General features: G+C 32.7%; 1 protein-coding gene across 1 annotated transcript in view; it reads left to right on the top strand.

Annotated features, from left to right (window-relative positions):
* The first annotated feature begins 1,168 nt into the window (after nt 1–1,168).
* The window catches only part of LOC105228155 (SET domain-containing protein SmydA-8), a 39,728-nt gene continuing 20,128 nt past the window's right edge, over nt 1,169–20,768 (top strand). Inside the window, exon 1 of the mRNA XM_011207847.4 lies at nt 1,169–1,787. Coding sequence (XP_011206149.1) covers nt 1,441–1,787 — 347 coding nt within the window. The 5' untranslated portion in view covers nt 1,169–1,440. The remainder of the gene's footprint in view (nt 1,788–20,768) is intronic.

The following is a 20,768-nucleotide window of genomic DNA, read 5'->3' as shown; positions in this document are numbered from 1 at the left end:
GCTTTCTACAGAGTATAGTATAGGTTTATATACCATATATATAAATGATTAAGATGTCTGCCTGTTCGTCCGTCCGTTTGTCTGTGGAAGCTGTAACTTTAGTAAAAATTGAGATATAGTAATGACACGTCTTATTTGGCAAAAAACGATACTTTCATTTTCCAGTATACAAATCAAGAAGCAATTAATAATAATTTTTTGAACCATGCCACCCTAAGGTCAAAAATTGTTCAAGTCGAATTCAAACTGTTCAGGACCCTAGGTATCAAATGTGTGCACCTCAGTATCAGTTGACTTTGTAGATTGTAGTACTAGCAAAAATAAATAAAATCTAGGCAATACTGCTAATCATGATTTTCGTTTTTCTAACAAGTTTTATGCTGAATATGTCGGTCGGTTATTATTTGCAAAGCATCTATACTTTCTAGAATAAGTGGTCAAGGTAATATAACAATAACGAAAATTTCTTTAACAAATAAAATTATAATTTTTGTTGAAGAGTACATACACATTATTACATATTTCAAGTTAAATTTCTGAATGTAAGATTTAATGCAAATGTGTACATACATACAAATATATGTTTACAATTGTCGTACAAACCTTTACTACTAGGTGCTTGACCGACTTTACCCTCTCAATTTTGGGGTGGTGATATATGTATGTATGCATATTTGTGAATTCCGCTTTTTTCTTTGTTGTGTTTACTTTCACTTACTTTTTTTTCGGAAAATTTGCTAGAAATTTCTAGTGATATTTAAATATAGAAAATAACATGAAAACATAACATAAACATAAACTTACACAAATGTTGTTCTTACCGGTCCCCACTATAATTCGCTAATAACTACATTGCAGGTATGTATGTATGTATGTATAAGTTTCTAAATTGTGAACAAATAATTTTGTTCAAAGTCAACAAAAAAGTAACAAATTTCTTGCAGAACGTTATGTATATATAGTAGATGTAAAACTTAAAAATAAATGAATGAACATCTTTTTTTGTATAATTTAGTTGCAGAGAGAATGGAGCTCCCTTTAGGCTACAGTTCGTGTGTGCACAAAACACCAAAACTAAAAATAAAATTCTGTAGAAACATATATACTTACATGACATCGTTGCAATACTATTGACATATAAAACCCATCACTGAGTATTTTCCCTGAGAAAAGTATTAATCGAAAAGTGTATTTAATCAAGGAAACACATCTATCAGTTAATACAAGCAATTACACTTTATTAATTTTTTTGTTGAGAGGTTTTTTGAAAATAAACAAATTGGTCCAATATACCAAAACCGAATATAATTATTATTTTTGATTACAACTTTTAAATTTTCTATTACATAAATATTAATATTCCGACTGAAAAATTCAATAATAATTGAGTTATACGAATTATCTTCAATATATACTGCCCAAAGCGGAGCAGCCGAAATTATGCTTAAATGGCGTATCGTAATGGATCCACTAATGGGTCGTTCATTAGTGACTACAGAAATTGTAAAGAAGGGTGAAATGGTGGTAGAGGAGTCTCCATTCGCGATTGGCCCCAAACAGAACAGCGGTATTGTTTGTCTGGGTTGTTATCGTGATTTATTTTTCGGTGAAGATGGTGATTCGTTGGATCGTTGTGAAAGATGTGATTGGCCACTGTGTAGTGCCTGTTTTGATATACCCGATCATCTGGGTGAGTGTGAGATATTTACCAAAGCTAAAGTTCACTTTGCGGGAAATGTAAGCGAGGATGGAGTTTGTACACAACTTGATTGCATAACACCTTTGAGGTTAGTGAAAGAGTTTATTTAATTGCTTCTGATTATATTTGACAAAAAATTAAAACAATTAAATTATCCCCTGGGTAATTTATTTGGACGCACACAAGAAAACTTAAAACGTTCAAGTTTCGCACTCAAATTTACTACGTACATACCTATAATACATACATACCTATCAAACATACTTATAGTGCATCATACCGACTATGATCAAGGTCAAATATCACCCAAAATTTCGCCAAAAAATTGTCTATACAACAAAATGAACTTGATCGTTCAGTTTGCATGTCCGCTATATGCTATAGTTCAATGTATTGGAAAGGATTTAATATATGTATATAGTTATAGCTGCGGCCGAATGTCGCCCACGCAAAAAGGAGTTCATATATGTAGCGTGCTCACGAGTTGGATAATTATCTTTTCTGTACACCGGTACAGAAACTAAAATTTTTTGTTTATCAAGCTGCGTTACATAGAAAAAAAATGAAATGATAAATTTAACTTTCTTTTCATTTCAAAGCACAAGGTTGCGGAGTCAACTAGTGTTAAATAAATGTGTACAAACGAATTAGTGAAGTGCTAGTAGATATACAAGTGCAAAATATAAGTACAAAACTAATTTTATATCGAGAAAATACGTACTTCAAATAGTGGTAATTTTCAACTTTAAACGCGAATATCTGGAAAACTATAAGCTTCCTGCGGCTATAGTATTTTTGATCTGCAGAATCTGGCCTATTCGACAATACCCATTTTATTCCCGAAATCATGGGACGGTATACTAAAGCCGACCCAAAGTATGTTTTCGGAGATTGTAGCTTTACACAGTAATCCATGCCTAATTTTGTGAAGCTTTCTTTTTTCCTCTAACCTGACGACCTGAGCAATTTCTTCGAATTTCTTGAAAAGCAACGTTATTTCAAAATAATTCCTTCCAAATTTCGTGAAGATACCTTGTAAACGGTCATATCTAAATCGACTCATGCTCATCCTCGATGGTTACATGGTGGTGCTGTGTTATTAATTTGTTGTGATTTCTGATAGAATATTTAATGCAATTATTTTTACGACAAATTTTTAAGACACATCGATTGACAATTGATTCTTTCTAACAGAGAATCTACATTGTTGTTCCTACAAAAAATTAATAAATTGAGAGTATTTACAGGACAAAAAAATAAGTACTTGGATTATAACTGGTTCAGTAATCGAGCTATATTGGCAGTTAAAAATGTACATGAGAAATTAACTTTCAAAGTTTTTTACTAACAAATACCACTATACCACTATATAGTCTTTGGCTAAAAATTGGTTCATCTACTACCTTCTGCGTGTTTTGAATCCAGCTAGATTATGCAGTAGAAGTAATTTCGTAATCATTTTGACCAGAAATTTCAAAGGTACATGACCTGTTGCCACATATGCCAATGATATCATCAGAATATATAATTCTATTAAGGAGGCTATAGCTTCCAATTCTTTTAGCTTTCCCCATGTCTTTAAATAAGTTTCAAGGCCAAACAATGCCCATTTAATTTTTACAACAACTTTTTTTGGTGTCTAATTGTGCCAGCTAGGGAGATATGTATATACATATTAAACCAAAACTTTTTTCCCCGAAAAGTATGGAATTAAACTAAAATTTAAATTTTTATAAGGATATGAGCGAAATGGTAATATTTTTATCTGTGCTGAGTTGTGGTGAAAAAGTTTCCTATGATGTAAACAAGTTTTACATTGAAAATATCAGTTCAAGTTCAAAACAAACCTAATTGCGTCGTTTGAATGTTTGCTTTGTTAATTACATCAAATATATTCGTAATATTTTTTTTTTTATAATATATATTTATTTGCAATCTATCAATTGACAATCAGCAAATTTTTTAAATACATTAATAGTAACAGGATTGATTGTTCTCCATTGAGACTAATCAATATATTCTTAAATTATTTTATTTGTTTAAAATTCTTAAAACTACTTAAAATCTATATGGAAGATCCAAAACGTGAGTTCGTTTTAAGCGTCTAATATCCATACTGTTGTCTAGTAAATTTATTGCTAGTAAGTTTTCATGATTAGACAATATATCTAAATACTTTTCACAAGATTTGCTGATTTCGTCTTTAACAAAAGGTATATTTAAGTCTTTGTGGATTTCGAAGTTGCTCACATACCAAGGAGCACTTACAATGCTTCTTAAAGTTTTCGATTGATATCTTTGGATGATTTCAATGTTGGATATACTCGCCGTACCCCATAACTGCATTGCATACGTCCATACTGGCTTAAGGATTGACTTGTAAAGTCGTACTTTATTTTCAAGGCTAAGTTGTGATCGCTGACCTAAAAGCCAGTACATTTTTTTAGTTTTAAATTTGAGCTGCTTTGTTTTTTCTTTTATGTGTATCTTCCAAGTGAGTCGTCTATCCAAATAAAGACCAAGGTATTTCACAGTTTCACTTTCAGGTATTATGGAGCCATTTAATGTTACAGAGGGACATTTCTCAGTCCTTAACGTAAACGTAATTTGAACGGATTTCTGTGTATTTACTTCTATCTTCCAATTCTTTAGCCATTTTTCGACAATATTAAATTGTTCTTGTAAGTGAAGTGAGGCTTCACTAGCATTAAAACTGGTGGCGATAAATGCCGTATCATCAGCATAAGTTGCTACCTCTAAGCCATTAGCGATCGATAGGTCAGCTGTAAATATTGTATATAACACGGGGCCCAAGACGCTCCCTTGGGGAACTCCAGCGTCAATCGAATAAAGCTCAGAAAATGCATCTTTTTCCTGGACATAGAAATTACGATTGCTTAAAAATGATTTTATAAATAGGTAGTAAGGCGCTGGAAACCATTTCTTTATTTTATAAAGTAATCCTGGGTGCCATACTTTATCAAATGCTTGTTTAACATCTAAAAAGACCCCTGCGCAGTATTGTTTACATTCGAAAGCACTCGTGAAAATTTTAACAATTCGATGACATTGCTCAGGAGTTCCATGCCCCCTTCTAAACCCAAACTGGTGTTCCGGTAATATATTTTGGTCCTCTAAAATAGGTAACATTCTCTTTAGAAATATTTTTGCAAATATCTTAGAGAAGGTCGGCAGTAAACTAATTGGACGGTATGAAGAAGGGCAGTGCTCCGGTTTATTGGGTTTTGGAATCATTATTATTTCAGCGCATTTCCATTGACTTGGTCGAGTCTGAGCATAGCATTGTAGATGTAAGTAAGTAGTCTGATACATTTTTAGGGCAGGTGTCTAACAGTAAGACCATCAATTTTATCAAAACCAGGCGATTTTTTAAGTTTAATTTTCTTTGCCTCAGTCGTTACTTCCTTGATAGAAATTTTTCGAATAGGCAGGCTCATCTGGCAAGGCGATTCTAGGAAGTTTCGTACTTCAGTAGTGTTTTCATTATCTGGAATTACATTTGGTCTAAAAACTGAATGTAAATGGTAAGCAAAAGCTTCGGCTTTGTCTTGATTATCTCTATCTATTTTTTAACTTCGTTAACACTTGATTGTGAAGTGAAAAGAAATCCCGCTTCATGAATAGAGTTTGTAAGATTTTCAACTGCTAAGTCAATCTCATCGCCAGATTTTAATGGTATATCTAAACTAGTTCGATGCACAAGCCAATTTCTAAATGCTGCTATATCCGTATTTTGTGTAATAATCCTGTATGGTTTTTCCATACTTGACACAGTAGTCCCAAAAGTTACAATTATTGGAAATTTGTACACAACAAAATCTAACAGGTCAGGTCTTTTTCGAGGGTCACTAGGCCAGAATGTAGGTTTTCCGGTAGAAATAGTTGAGTAATTGAACTTTGTTATACATTTAAATAGCTCAGTTTCTTTGGGGTTACTCAGTCTAGATCCCCACCAAGGATGCTTTGCGTTATAGTCCCCTCCAGCAATAAAGTGGTTACCGAGACTTTGAAAGAATTTTTTATAGTCATCTAATTTAAACGCGCACCGCGGAGGTAGGTACACCGCTGCTATAGATACATCAATATGCATACATTTAATTTGAATAGCTGCAGCTTGTATATTTACTAAATTCACATTATCAAGTTTTTTAAATTCAATTTCAATTCTTGACAATGCATCGCCTTGATTGTTTATATTATCATTTCCCACTACCTGAGCATAAGTTGGCCTATTGTTTTTGAGGTTTAAGTTATTTACTTGACTACTTGGCCTTATGAAGTTTGGCTGGCTATAATTGGACCGGCTATTTTGAGATTGGCTATTATCCAAAACATTGGTGGCAGACTTTTTGTTAGACATAATTTTTTGATAAATTATGTAGCCTTTATAACTGGCAGCATGGTTCTCGAAACAATTAGCACATTTAGCTGGAATGTTTTTGTCTTTAGGACAGTTGTCACTTGGGTGTAGCGAACATTTAACACATTTAAATTTTTTATTGCAAAATGATTTTGTGTGGCCGAATTCCTGGCAACGAAAACATTGAACGATATCGCTTACCTTCTTTGGTGATTCTATAATAACAACAGCGTTCCCAATATATTTTACGTTGTAAATTTCCGCGTTAGTATTATCTGGCTCAAGATCTAAGAAAAACATATTTAGTGGTTCCTTAGTAATGCGACTTTTTATGTTATTAACACTTCGAACAGCATGCCCAAGCAGCTCAACCTCGGCTTTAATTGTTTCCAATGGCGTAGTGCTATGAAGATTTTTGATTACTACACGAAAGGCTCTGTCTTGCTTAAGTTGAAACGTATGAAATTTAATATTATCATTTCTCATCACTTTGATGAGTTCTCTATATTTATCGACCGTCTTAACCATGATTCTTACATTACCATCACGTTGTGATTTATAGCTGAATTCGTTGACATTAATTTTAGTTTTAAGATAACTTAATAGACCACTAATTTCACAGACGTCGCCTATAAAAATTGGTGGGGGTTTTGGAGTTTCCAGTATTTCACTTCTCTCACGCTCTTGTTCAACTGCATTTTTATCATTCGTTATATTATCAGGATTTGTATTCTTCGTGTATGTTCCTTCATCATCGTTATTTAAAATATTGAATTGGTTAACATCATTTGAAGTGGATGCGCCATAATCCAGTGCCGGTTGTATTCTAGTCACATTTGGTGAGTTCTGCATTGATCTTTTCGCTGGTCGTTTTCTTACTTTTTGCCATCCCATAACGGCATCATCATCGTCGTCATTTATGTTGTTGCACTTCCCAGCGATCGCAATACAGGTACTTATTATTGTAGTTATTGGTTTCAGCGAACAAACAGATGTCACAATTTTTATTTTATTTTTCGTTTTTTTATATTTTTAAGGAAATTATTTTGCGATTGAAATTTTTTTTTTTATCACTAAGCACAAGGCACCTGTATCATATTCGTAATATGAATTAAAATTTTCAATTCACTAATTTGAAGGTTTTTTATTAATGGAGAATTTTAGGCATCGTGCGAGGCTGCTACAAACTACATGCATTCGGTGCACATACTTATGTACACACATAATTATATATAAATAAATACATTTACATTAAGATCTTTTAATCAACTACAAAAATATTATTTCAAATAATTTCATTTATTGTCATTTTTGTTTTGAATGGAATAAACAATTAAATAAACAAATGAGTAATTACGTATCAATAACATAATTGTTATATATTTAGCGGTTATTTTACATTCATTTGTTCCTGAATACATATCATATTTACAAGTTGTCAAAATTGTATCTAGAAAAATACCGAAATTTCATTTTTATCTGCCACAATTTTCATTTCTTGGCGAACAGCCTACTTCAAAACTATATGATATGTTATTCTAAAAATAGTTAATACTAGACCCTATCTACCGCATTTGTTACAAATTTGAACGTAAGACTAATATAATGATTTGTATTTAATATCATCTCTAAGAATTTGTATCAATCATTAATTTGACCGTAAGTGCAAATCTCAATCCTGTATATTTACATACATATATACCGGCTATACTGGTTCACCTAATGGTATGTTGTTGCAAATAAAAATAATTCGAAAAGGATATACATAGTGGTATATACGAGTATATTATAAGTACTCGTACACCTAATTTTGTTTTTGTTACACGATTTCATTCCATTTAGCACGATTCTAAATTTTTGAACGTATATTTCATCGAGTTTGTGCAAAATATGTTTATTTCACAAATTTAGAAATTCCCACAAATTCCCTTTTTGTAGATACAAGTAAGTTTACTGGTCGGCGCAATTGTAAACAGCACAAATTTAGGAGAATTCCTCTTTTGTACATACAAGCAAATTTGAACTGTGTTAATATTTTGTGGACTGAAGTGATTGATTTTCTTCCACCGCGACTGTACTTCGGAGCGTGCGCGCACAGACTGGATTCGGTAGAGGGCGTTCCTAGCTAACGAACGAGCGAGCAGGTGGTCAGTTGTCTCCGAGCATCTGGAGAAGTAGGACAAACATTTTCGCGCTCATTGTCTTTTTTGACATCAAAGGCACCGTCCACCATAAATTTGTTCCTCCTGAACAAACCGTAAACGCCAAGTTTTACTTGGAAGTCCTCAAGCGACTCAAACGAAGAGTCAATCGGGTCCGACAAGACATCGCAGCCGATTGGAAATCGCGCGGGCAGCGCTGCAAAAGGATCCCATTTTGAAAGCTTTTAAAGAATTGTAACGATTGGTTAAACACATTTTTTTGAAATCGACTCAGTTCAAATAACTTTCCGGACAAACCCTGTAGATCACTTCTTTTTAAACGTGTTTGATTGAAGGAATTTACCAAGGCATTTGCCAATGGGTTTGGATGTCACGAAGTTTAGAAATATGTCTCATTTTGCAACCCGTGATTGTTCTAAGCATTTTACATAGATTAAAACCTTTTTATTATATCAATGTTGGCTGCGCAGGTCGTACCTCACAGTTGAATGCCATGCATCCAAATCGGTTTTATGATTGCATTGTAAACAGGACTTTCTTGTCTAGGCTAAGTTTAGAATTTTTGTTTCAAAGCCAATTTAAATTTGCTGCACTTAACTTCATACAAATTATTTTACTCTCTATATGTTTTCGCCACGTGAGCCTTCGGTCCAGGTGAATTCAAAGATATGTTACTTTACTAGGATAGAGTATAATAGTTTTATTCACCTAAAATAATCGAAATAATAGCGTTACGTCTATGTAGCAATTAGCATCTCTCCAAATTGTAATAGATCTACCTATTAACTATTCTTATCGTAATTAGAAACTTTCATCTGGTAATACTGTGTTCAGCAAACTAAAACATTTAATCCCGTTATACTATGTTCAGACCGAAAATTTCAAAGATTAGATTACATTTAAGCATTTCATAACCCAACAGTGTTCTCACTGCCGTTAGAAAGATTAAAAAACAGCTGTTATTGTCATTCAAGAATTCACATCGCTTAATATTTATCAAAAGAAAAGATTGTCATATAGTATTTTGAAATAAAAGCCGTCTTTTTTAATATTTCCATATAATAGAAATAATGGATGCATTTTTTCATTTTTTTGGTCGATTTTCAGGTGAAATTAGATTCATTGCTCTAAAAAAAATGTGTTTGTTTACATTTTTTTCCCTTTGTAGTGTCTAAATCAGCTGTGATAACGTAACAGATTTCCAGTGCTGACTAGTATTTTTCCAGTGCTGACAAGTAGATTGCGCAAAATCAGAGTCGCACGGACAGATTTAGCGTGGATCAGTTTCAAATCATTTCAATGAAGTGATTTGGAACTGTCATTTTTGCATGGCGAAATCTTGATAAATTTTTAAGATTAGTGGGATAATCCATTCAACAGCCGAAATCGTGTGATTAAGTGTCGGTCTGAACATAGTATTACAATATTAATCACCTCACATTAGCTTATCTAATTCTTCCTATTCCTTTTGATCATCGGACGAGACCACACGTGTTCTGTCGTAGGCAACATAAAACATTTACATATATATATTCATATTCACAATATATTTGAAGTCGGATTTACTTGTGAAGTGAATAAAGTAATAATTAATTAGCTTTTGAAATAGTGTTTTACTTATTAACACCTTAACTACCACATAGATATGAATGATCAGGATGACCAGACTGTTTGTCTATCCCTCCGTTTGTCCGTGCAGGCTGTAACTTTAGTTAAAATTGTGATTTCTTGACCCTAGAACACACACCCGGTTACAAATGTATCCACTTTCAACTTTGAAGTGTTGTAACTTTTGAACCGCTATACCTCTATATCGCTAACTTCGGATCTAGGAAGATTACTTAGTTTTGAGATCGGACCATTGGTTCAGGAGCTAAAGCCTTAAAAACACATTATTTACGTAAACCCACACCCGGGATACGTTTGTACGCCAATAGTAAAACTCCTAAAATCCACAAAATGTGTATTCGTTGTTACTCTACAAGTATATTATTATAAATTATATTATTTTGTTTTGCATTTATCAGGAAAACAACAAAAACAAAAATCCACTGTTGCATGTCCTGACTTTATTTGCCCATTTCGCTGGAACCAGTAGGAATATTCGAATGAAACAAAAGACAAAATACTTGTTATACATTTAAAAAAAATAATAGAAATCGGAATAAGCATTAAAAAACCGCAAAATAAGGTCCCGGGTACCAACGTATCCCGGGTGTGTGTTTACGTGGTATTTTCTGGGTGTGTGTTCTAGGGTTAATGAAACTTGGTATGCGCGTTCCTTGGCAAAAAAGTAAGGACGAGTCCGTGAATAGGCGTAATCGGAACACTGCCAGGCCCACAAATCGCCAATAATCGAAAACGTATAAAGTACCATAATTAAGCGCTAAATTAAGATATAAAACTCTTATTTTGGCATAATGAATCCTTTTTAAAGAGTGGACGTGGCCCCGCCATCTAATAAGTTTAATATACATATGTATATGTGGGGTTTGAGCAACACGAAAACTCTTTTTCGCAAGAAGTTTCGAACAATAGACTCCGAACCAGAAAATGCTAATGGTAGATAACGACTTGACAAGAGAATGCATAGCCGTACGCAAGTGACGACTTAGGTTTTTCCAAAATAAACTGTTAATTTATCTTTCCTGTCATTTTACTTTTATAAAAAACTACTTTTATTAACTAATAAAAGTTTGTAAGCTTTAAACTGTTCGAAAATAATATTAAACCGCAGTACATATATTCATTTTGATAAAAGAAGTTAGTATATGTACATTAGGCATATAACAAATTTTGACGAAAACTTTGGTATACCACCACGTGGTGGCAAATATTGTACAAGTAATGAGTATCGCTTTTTTAGGTGATTTCGGTTCCAAAACGTTCCGCGCAAAAATGGATTTCTAAAAAAAGTCAAAATTTTTTTTAATATTTTTATTTTTACATTTTTGTCAATTGTTACATGAAATAAGTTTTAAGTTTAAAGTATGTGATGATTTACACAATGGTAAAATGTCTTGCACAATTTTAATTGCACGCTCTGCGCAGATGTTACTTCGCTGAACTTCCTTAATAGCTGATGGTTTATTTACCCAATGTCTGAGAAAACATTCATTTGCTTTTGTGAAGCCGGCCAATGATTTCTATAGTGTGGCGAAATTATTTTTGTTGAAAGTATGATCGGAAAACCAGATTTCGCTCCAAGCACCACATATAAACTTACAAATAGGATATAATTGCAAACGATATTCAGGAATAAGTATAAAGGCTAAAAGTGCCAAAATAGCTCTAGAATTCCAACGGGCATTACTGAGTGCTGGTATTGCTTTAAATTTTATGTAGGGAAAACGTTCATTTTTCTCGAAGTATTTAAAAGATTCGACCAATTCATATAAGTATTGCATGTCATTTCGCCATTTAATGCTTTTAACCTTAATACACTCTTTATTTTGTTTATACTCTTTTTTTAGATCGTCGTAAATTTCTATTAAATTTGGAATAAAATTGTATGAAATCTTGGGCAATGATGTTTTTCTCTCTAAAAGCTCATCCATGACATGTTTTAACATCAAATCTAGCACATGATGTTGACAACCAATATACTGTGGAGCGGGCAATGAAAAGGATTTGAAAAAATTTTGTAGTCGAGTGACACCATGGTGTCTGCCAGTATTCACACTGGTTGTATCGCAAATTATCATTTTAATTGATTCCAACAAGTCGAAATCACATAATAATTCTTTTATTCCGTGAAATATCGTCGACGCTTTTCCATCATTCAGAACTAGTACACCTAATTTTACTTCCCTAGAAGCATTTTTCAGTACTACGACCTGATATTCCTTCTTTCCATTTTTTCCCGTCAAAATGCAAGCACCAGTTTTCATTTTTAAGAGTGTTTTTCAACAATTTTTTCTTTTGTTCGGCATTTTTGGTGTAAGCTTTGTAAATTCCAGGTTGGGATGGCGACAATATCTCTACACCAGATTCAGACAACTCTTTACATATTTTTGCGGCCTTTCTAGTGCTAACGTTTGCATTCATAACCAAATTAACAGCTGGTTTCATAGGCTTATTTTTTTGTAATAGGCTTGCAGGTGGTTTGTAGGTAACATCATCTACTGATGATACCTCATCGTCCATTATGGTTGGAAGTTTGTAATCATTATCCAACGGCACATTATCGGTTTAAGATATTGAAATGGGGAAATGCTCCGATTCGTCTGATTGTTGCTCTTCGTTGTTTGAAGTTATATCAAAAATTTTATTAAAACTATATTTATTACGGCGTTTTAAAAAGTTTTGGTACGACTTTATTAATCTTTCCACATTTCTTTTAATAGACCTTAAGGTAAGTGTTTTAAAATTGAGTTTCTTCCACAATACTGAAAGTTCACTAACGATAATTTGTGTTCTTCTTTCCTTACACTTTATTTCCTTTCCAAGGCTATTAAATCTTCCAATAACAAACTTTTCTTTGGGCTTTTTACATAATTCGAACAATGGATTGTCCACATTTTTTATACATTGTGTTTTGCTAGCTAAATTTTCTTTCCACGTATTACAATACTTTTCAACATTTTTAGCACTTGTCTTAAACATTTTTACACAAACAATATTTAATTATCCCGATAAAAACAGATTTGAAATATTTATTTCAATTTCTAAAATGAATGATAAAACAAATACTCTTCCTTTTATCATTCTTGCATAGAGAACATTAAATAAAAGAGAAGAAGTATGTAACTACGCTCTCGTCTCGTCAGATGTAAAGACATTGTCGCGCGCACAGCTGTGTTATTATTATATTGAATCTGAATTTTCTGAAGAAAAATTAGCTTGGGGTGGGTGGGGCACTTCCCTTAGGTCCATTAAAAGGCATTTGGAATAATAGGAAGATTATTATTTAAATAAATATCTATTATTATGAAGAAAAACGTGTACAGTGTACAAAACGTTTTTTGTTTTTTTTTTCAGCAGTTCTGATAAAAAAGTAATTTCGTTTGCGCGGAAACTTTTTAGCAATTTCGCAAAAAAAAAAAATAATGGGGTTCATATTTTTTTATTCTCTATTCGACTATGGTACTCTGTTGCGCTCATTCAGCAGTGTCATATAAATTATTTATGTAAAAATATAGCTGAACTGCGCTAATTACCCTAATTGTCAGCTGACATTGCATTTTTGCAGGAATCAAAAATTTAAAATTTCAAACAAAACTTTTTAATTTTGAAATTATTAATTTTATTATTTTTCATACATATTTACATAAAATTTATTATAATTAAATATATTAACGCTAACATTGTGTAAATAAAAATATATTTAATTTAAAAAAATAATTAACATCTAAAAAAAGATTGATTAAAGAAAAAATGTATTAATACCTGAAAATAAAGAATAATTAAATTGAATTGGTAATATCTAAAAGAAAAAGAACGATTAATTATATAAAATGATAATAATTTCTGAAAGAAAAGATTATTTAAATAAAAATAGTGAAAAAATCTGAAAAGAAAAATTATTTAAATATATTAAAAATGATAATACTATCTGAAATAAAAGATTAATATTATTTGATCATTTAATATATAAAGCAAACATTTGTTTTTACATTTTATATATGTATATTGGATTGGATTAAACGCATAAAACACAAATGTACATACATACATATGTATTTATTTTCGAGTATTATATTGGACTGCGCAGGCCAATTTCAAACAACACACACTTATTTCCCCATACTTACTTAACAATTTTTATTTGCTGCTGCTGCTATTTCCAATTCTGTTTTCCTGATTTCCAATACTATAAAAACAAATGAAGTAATTATTTGCAAATTATTTAAAAAAGAAATCACATAAAATTCATTTACTTACCTCCTTGTTGTACGAGCGCGAATGACATGAGTCTTTCAATTTTCATTCATGAACGCAAAAGTACTTTTAAAAAGCATACTCGATTCATTCATAAAAGCAGACGCCATTACATCTCCATATTCAATATTCCTCTGGTTTATGTGTACAGTCAACCCCGGTTAAGAGGTACTCCGCTTAAATGAAAATCAAATCCCTCCCTCATCACTCTTAATAGCCTATATTATATTTTGCTGCGTCTCACGATTTGTTTTTTGAAATACCTAGAAATTATTGTTTTAAGTACAACTCATTTAAGTATCCGCAGTCGCTTATGTACCATATTATATTTTTATTTTTAACTAACTACAAATATCTGTGTTTTTGATTGTGGCACATAACCAGAATTGACTGTATTTGTCAAGGATTGTAAAAACGATTTTGTAATTCTAAAATATTTTTACGCAGCTGCGTCGATATGTATGCAAGCTCGCGCATAAACATATGTACATACTTGTACATATTTACGCTGGTTTGTAGGCGGCCATTCGTTTATTTTTTTCGGCACAGCTTGGATTTTCTACCAACGACACATTGACTTTTTGACAAAACGTGAAGTTCGGCTATTGGTTGTTCGTGACAACGGAGATTTTGTGTGAAAAAATGGGTGTATATATTTACGTACAAAGTTGTGTGTAGACAAATTTACAAACATTATGCGAATGATTCTTTCAAATTTGTTTACGTGCACACAAAATTACATACATATATGTATATGTAAATGCATATGTGAACTTAATGCGTACGGTTTTTTAAAATCTGTTTACATGTACACATAATTACATACATCCATATGGGAATCTGTGCGTCGGCTTGGTCTCCAAAATGTTATCAAAACCTCTAATGTCTAATATATGTACATATACGAGGTGTGTTCAAAAAGTATCGCGAATTTTGAATTTTCGCGGGTTACGTACTTATATTCGAATTTCGAATTTTTTGTGGCGTTATGTTGGTACTCATGTCTCTCACTTATGCCGACAAGCTCGGCCATTTTGAATGTTCATTTAATTGTTGACAACTGCTTTGGTTGCACGTGTTTTGGATCGTCTTCGACTTTTACCTATCAAAAAAATTGCCCCACGATAACGCCCCTGCTCACACATCGTTGCTTGCCAGATCTGGCCCCTGTGACTTTTTCTTGTTCCCTAAACTGAAGAGGCCCATGAAAGGACGACGTTACGCTTCTCTTGACGAGATAAAGACGGCTTCGAAGGAGGAGCTGAAGAAGATAAAAAAAAAAATGATTTTTTGAAGTGCTTCGAAGATTGGAAAAACCGTTGCCACAAGTGTATAATATCTCATGGGGATTACTTTGAAGGGGACAAAATAGATATTCATGAATAAATAAATAATTTTTGAAAAAACACAAAATTCGCGATTTTTTTTGAACACACCTCGTATATGTATTTAGGTAATAATGGAAATATGACTTTATTATAAATTCCAACAGATTTAATGGAATTTTTCATTAAATAGGTCAAATTACACATACATACATACATATATACATATGAGCTTTGTTATCAAATATATGGAGAATATCCATAAATTATACTCGTATCCATAGTCGCTTGCGCATTGTAAATATGCGAATCTGTAAGTGTACATTTCTAAACGCGGTGAAAAAATGTCAATTTAAAAAAAAAAGAGATTATAATTTTTGTTTGGTTTAGTTAAGTACCCATTGCCGAAGAATTTAAAACAATTACAAAGTATTCTGGGTTTAGCTGGTTACTTTTGAAAGTTTGTACTATCATTTGCGTTAATTTCCAAACCATTAGCTGATAAGGTAAGAAGTACCAAATGAATCATGAGACGAAATAACAGCATTTAATTTACTAAAGAAAATTCTGAGCGAAAACCCGGTGTTAGATATATGCAATCAGAGTATGAAACTGAAGTTCAAACAGACGCCTCCGCTGACGGCTGTAGTACCGTATTACTGCAAAAACTCCCAGAACACAAAAACGTGACGAAGAACTGAATACGATAAAGCAAATTCTACAAGAAAAAAAGTTACAAAGACTTTTTTGAAAAAGGTGGCATACCTTAAAAAATAGTCAGCGATACCGAATTATTCGTAAAACCCAAGACCACGCAAAAATAGGTAATTCATCGCGCTCAAAAAAAAGGGCACTTTGCGATTAAAAAAAACGAAAGCTTTGATTTGCCAAGCATTTTTTATTGCAAAGCGTGAAGAAAAATTAAAAATACATATCGACAATTGTTTAGCATGCATTGTAAAAAAGAGAGTTGGATAAAGAAGAAGGTGAATTGCATTCGCTTCATAAAGGGAAGAATCCTCTTTACACGTATCACGTAGATTTTTTGGGTCCACTAGAGTCAACCAATAAACTTTATAAAGATACATTCACCGTAATATTTTTATTCACGAAATTCGCTTGATTATATTCAACAAAGACGACTTCATCACACGAAGCTATCAGCCGTTTGAGAATACATTCGGAAATCCAATCCACATAATCACAGGCCGTGATCAGCTTTCACGTCTGACGACTTTCGGCGTTATTGTGGTCAAATACAGCGACTGAATACGATTATTACACTGGTTTACAAAATGTAATTTTTTGTGTGCCTGTCAATTGAATACTTTATTTATATTGCTTTGAGATTACTGAATAGGAAAACCGGAATATGTTTTTTGAATTAGCTCTTATTTTGGAAATATACCCAATATACAAAATTTGGCTTTTAGTAACACGTTAAAGTACAAAACATTTTATAAAAAAAACTATAATAATTATTTACTATTATTTTTTGCTTTTTACTTATATAAAATTGGAAATATTACAATTAACGTATTTGATTAAGATTTTCTCTTCATTTTCGTTTGTCTTTTGTAATCACTGTTAGGGGTATCTCTTTTCAAATTCCAGCAGTAGTCCGCTAACATTGACGCATCCCATCGGCCCTGGTATCTCTTTTCCATTGTCGAGATATCTTGGTGCAATCGTTCACCATGTTCGTCACTTACATCACCGCAGTTAGAAGGGAAAAAATCAAGATGAGAGTGAAGAAAATGAATTTTTAGGGACATATTGCAACCCAATTGTTGATACTTTTGAAGGAGATTGTTCACAAGTTCAACATAATTTTCATTTCTCTTATTGCCCAAAAAACCATGAACGACTGTTCTAAAAGATTCCCATGCTTATTTTTCAAAGCCCTGTAAAACTGAATCAAAGTTGTGGTCCTTTAGAATCTCTCTTATTTGAGGTCCGATAAAGATTCCCTCTTTAATTTTGGCGTCGCTTATACGTGGAAGTTTACTTCGCAAGTATTTGAATGCTGGTCCACCCTTGTTGAGAGCCTTCACAAAGTTTTTCATTAGTCCCAATTTGATATGTAAAGGTGGTAGAATAATTTTTTGGGAATTAACTAGAGGAAGGTGCTGGACATTCTTTTCTTCAGGATTCAGGCTTAGTCTAGCATTCCAATCTTTTTTTATGTAATGTAAAGATCTAGCCCGATTATCCCACTCGCACAAAAAACAGCAGTACTTGGTATAGCCCATTTGTAAACCCAACACCATTGCTATGACTTTTAGATCACCACAAATCTGCCATTCGTGCTCTGAGTATGATATAGCATCTAAAATTAATTTCATATTTTCGTATGTTTCTTGTGTTGCCATTATGGAGAAGAACAGATTCTAAACTTAATTTTGAGGAGTCTATGAACAGTAGTCATTCCTGCGGATGGTATTCAATGTTCAAAGCGTTCATCAAGCCATTTACGTTATTACAGAATGCAAGCTGGTTTTCGGATTTGAAATAGGGCATCAAGTTCTTCTGACGATATCTGTATAAACTGATTTTGACATCCAGTTGAAGCAAATTCCATTGCTTAAGTCTCGATTCTAGTAATTCCGCTTTATCTTTTGACAAATTTAAATCTCGTATAAGGTCGCTGAGTTCATCTTGCGAAATTCTATGAGGTTCGTCACAAAAAATATTGTCACCCACAAACTGTGGCGATTGTGAGGTTGTAGGCTCATTGTAGTCAACTTCCATTGAATTAATCGCTTCTTCAGAATCTTGCTGGTATTCTTCGGGAGGTCGAGGAACATGTAAATCGATTTCATGTAGTACAGGTCGCGATACAGAGGCTACGTCAGGGTATACTACGCTTCGTTTCTTTTTTCGTGATATACCGTACTGGATGGGTGGAGTCAAGCAAAAGTAACAGTCATTCGCATGATTGGTAGGTTCCCTCCACATCATTGGTACACCAAAAGGCAATGAACGTGTCTTTTTGTTTAGCCACTTAATTAGATTTGTGGAGCAAGTTGTCTTGGTTTTTAATTTTAATTCCAAAATAATGGAAGTAAGCAGTTTCTAAACGTTGTGTTATTGAGCATCTTTGTCACCTTGTCACCTTACCACAAATGTAGCAAAAATTGTCTGCACTATTAACACATTAACGCGACATAACGAAAACTGTTGATTTTTCACTAAAAATGACAAAAAAACGGTAACAATTTCACGATTTAACTGTTGAACAAAACACAGTCAATGTTAAGCACAACAAACAAATGTGAAATAATAAAATTTCCGTGGGTAATCACTAAATATTTTGAGTTATCATTAATGTGATAAATCTGTCGCGCTACCCTCTATTATACTTATAAGGCATAAATGCACAATAAGAGCTAATTATGAATTTTAACTTGTATATTTATGTTCAACGAGTGAAATACAATCAATATAGTATATTTTCATGTAGAAGGCAATTTTGATGTACACCAGTGTTATTAATGTTTTAACCAAACTGAGCAAGAACGATACGACGATTACTAACGGGCGTTAAAACGCGTATAGCTGACGACATGAACATTAAACAACTTATCGAAGAAGAAATAAGAGCACAGTTCCAAGATGTAAGAGACGAAATACGACAACATGCAAAAGAACAAATATTAAAGATGCAAATGGAAAACAAAAAAAAGTGAGCTGCCACTTGACAGCTGGCAGATATGAAACATAGAAATTATTTTATACAAGTAATAAGTTAAAAAGTACAGATTATGATAGGAACTAAATATGGTATACAATGAAGGAATACAATATTATGAAATTTTCCAGAAAATGATGACAAATAGTTTATTCAATAAACATTTATTTTCTTTATATACAAAATTTTATCCAAACATTTGTTTAAAATCACGTCAACTCAATTATTTTCATCAGTGACTTCTGTAATAGTTATATTCGAAGTTGCCTCTGACGGTATTACTGTGACAATTGTTCGATGATAACTGAAGTATGTTACAAAAGTATTAGACATTACAAGATATCTAATAAATACATCATCTATTGTTGTTCCATATCTTATGGGCGATACGCAGTCTATACGTAGTCGATATGCGGCAGAGAACGTAAAATAATAGAGAAGGTTCAAGATTCGGGATATTTCACTTTTGGGATACTTACTGTTTTGGATGAGCGTGTTTCACCACACCACATAAAAATTATTAGCATGTTTCACCACATTTAACACCAGGGGACACGAAAATAGTAGAATTGAGCATTTCAGTGTTAAGGTTGGTGTCCAGCTCTCAAGTAAATGCTCAAGAAAAAAAAATACATTAATTCTCCAAGTAATTTTGACAGCTGGTTACGCATTGTGAATGATCCACATTAGAAGAGCAAGAGAGAGAGAATAAACAAAGAAAATAAACTTTGTGCGTAATATGTATGTATGTACATATGTGTATGGTAACATAAATATTTTCATTGAGATTTAATGAATGTTGCAGGAAAGTTTCTTGACCGTTTCTTAAGCGTTTTTTATATGAAGTTTTTACATTTCTTGAGAGCTGGATACCATAGATAACTTGATACGAGACTCTTTGGTTCGAGAGAGAGCTGTCAAAACTCGCATTTTTTATAACATTTGCCAATGATGCCACTGCTGAAAAATATTAGATTGAGTATATAATAAATTAAACAAAACTCTAAATTAAACACTTTGAAAATGCATACATATATAAATGCTAAAATGCAAAACCATTAATTAATTTACATAAACATTTATTTTGCCAAAATATGTTCGCACAGTTCAATGAAATTTCATTTCACATTAATTTCGTCAAGTAATTAGGGGTATTCTCTTGCTCTTGCAAAACCCGGTGCACGGTGCAAGCATTGCAGATTTACAACGGCACAACAACAAACACACGCAGAAAAATATTTGCAAGGGCTGTGAAATATGTCAGACCAAAACCCATGTATATTAGCGTGCAATGTCACGCAAAAATAAAATTGCAACCCTGTTGTAGTTGCCATTTTACATAAAGACATATTACGTCGTTAAACTGTTGAGAAAGGTAAACAACTTGTGTTTTGGTTTTGTTTAGTTTGCATTTTGCAAAAATGAACAGAATATTAAAATATTTAAAAACAATTAAAATGCTTACTTCTGTTTTAGAAGGAATACGCATATTGACAGAAATTAGTGAAATTAAAAAATAGAGTTCGGTCATGTTCAGTGAGGGAAATAAACAGGAAGAGAAAGTAGGATAGTTTTTTTGTACGATTCCTAGAAATGAAGAGGACTGATCATATAGATTTTTTTATATACA

Source organism: Bactrocera dorsalis, chromosome 1 (genome assembly GCF_023373825.1).
Source record: "Bactrocera dorsalis isolate Fly_Bdor chromosome 1, ASM2337382v1, whole genome shotgun sequence".
Lineage (NCBI taxonomy): Eukaryota > Metazoa > Arthropoda > Insecta > Diptera > Tephritidae > Bactrocera > Bactrocera dorsalis.
Note: the sequence above shows the minus strand (reverse complement) of the source record. Positions and strands in the feature narration are given on the sequence as shown.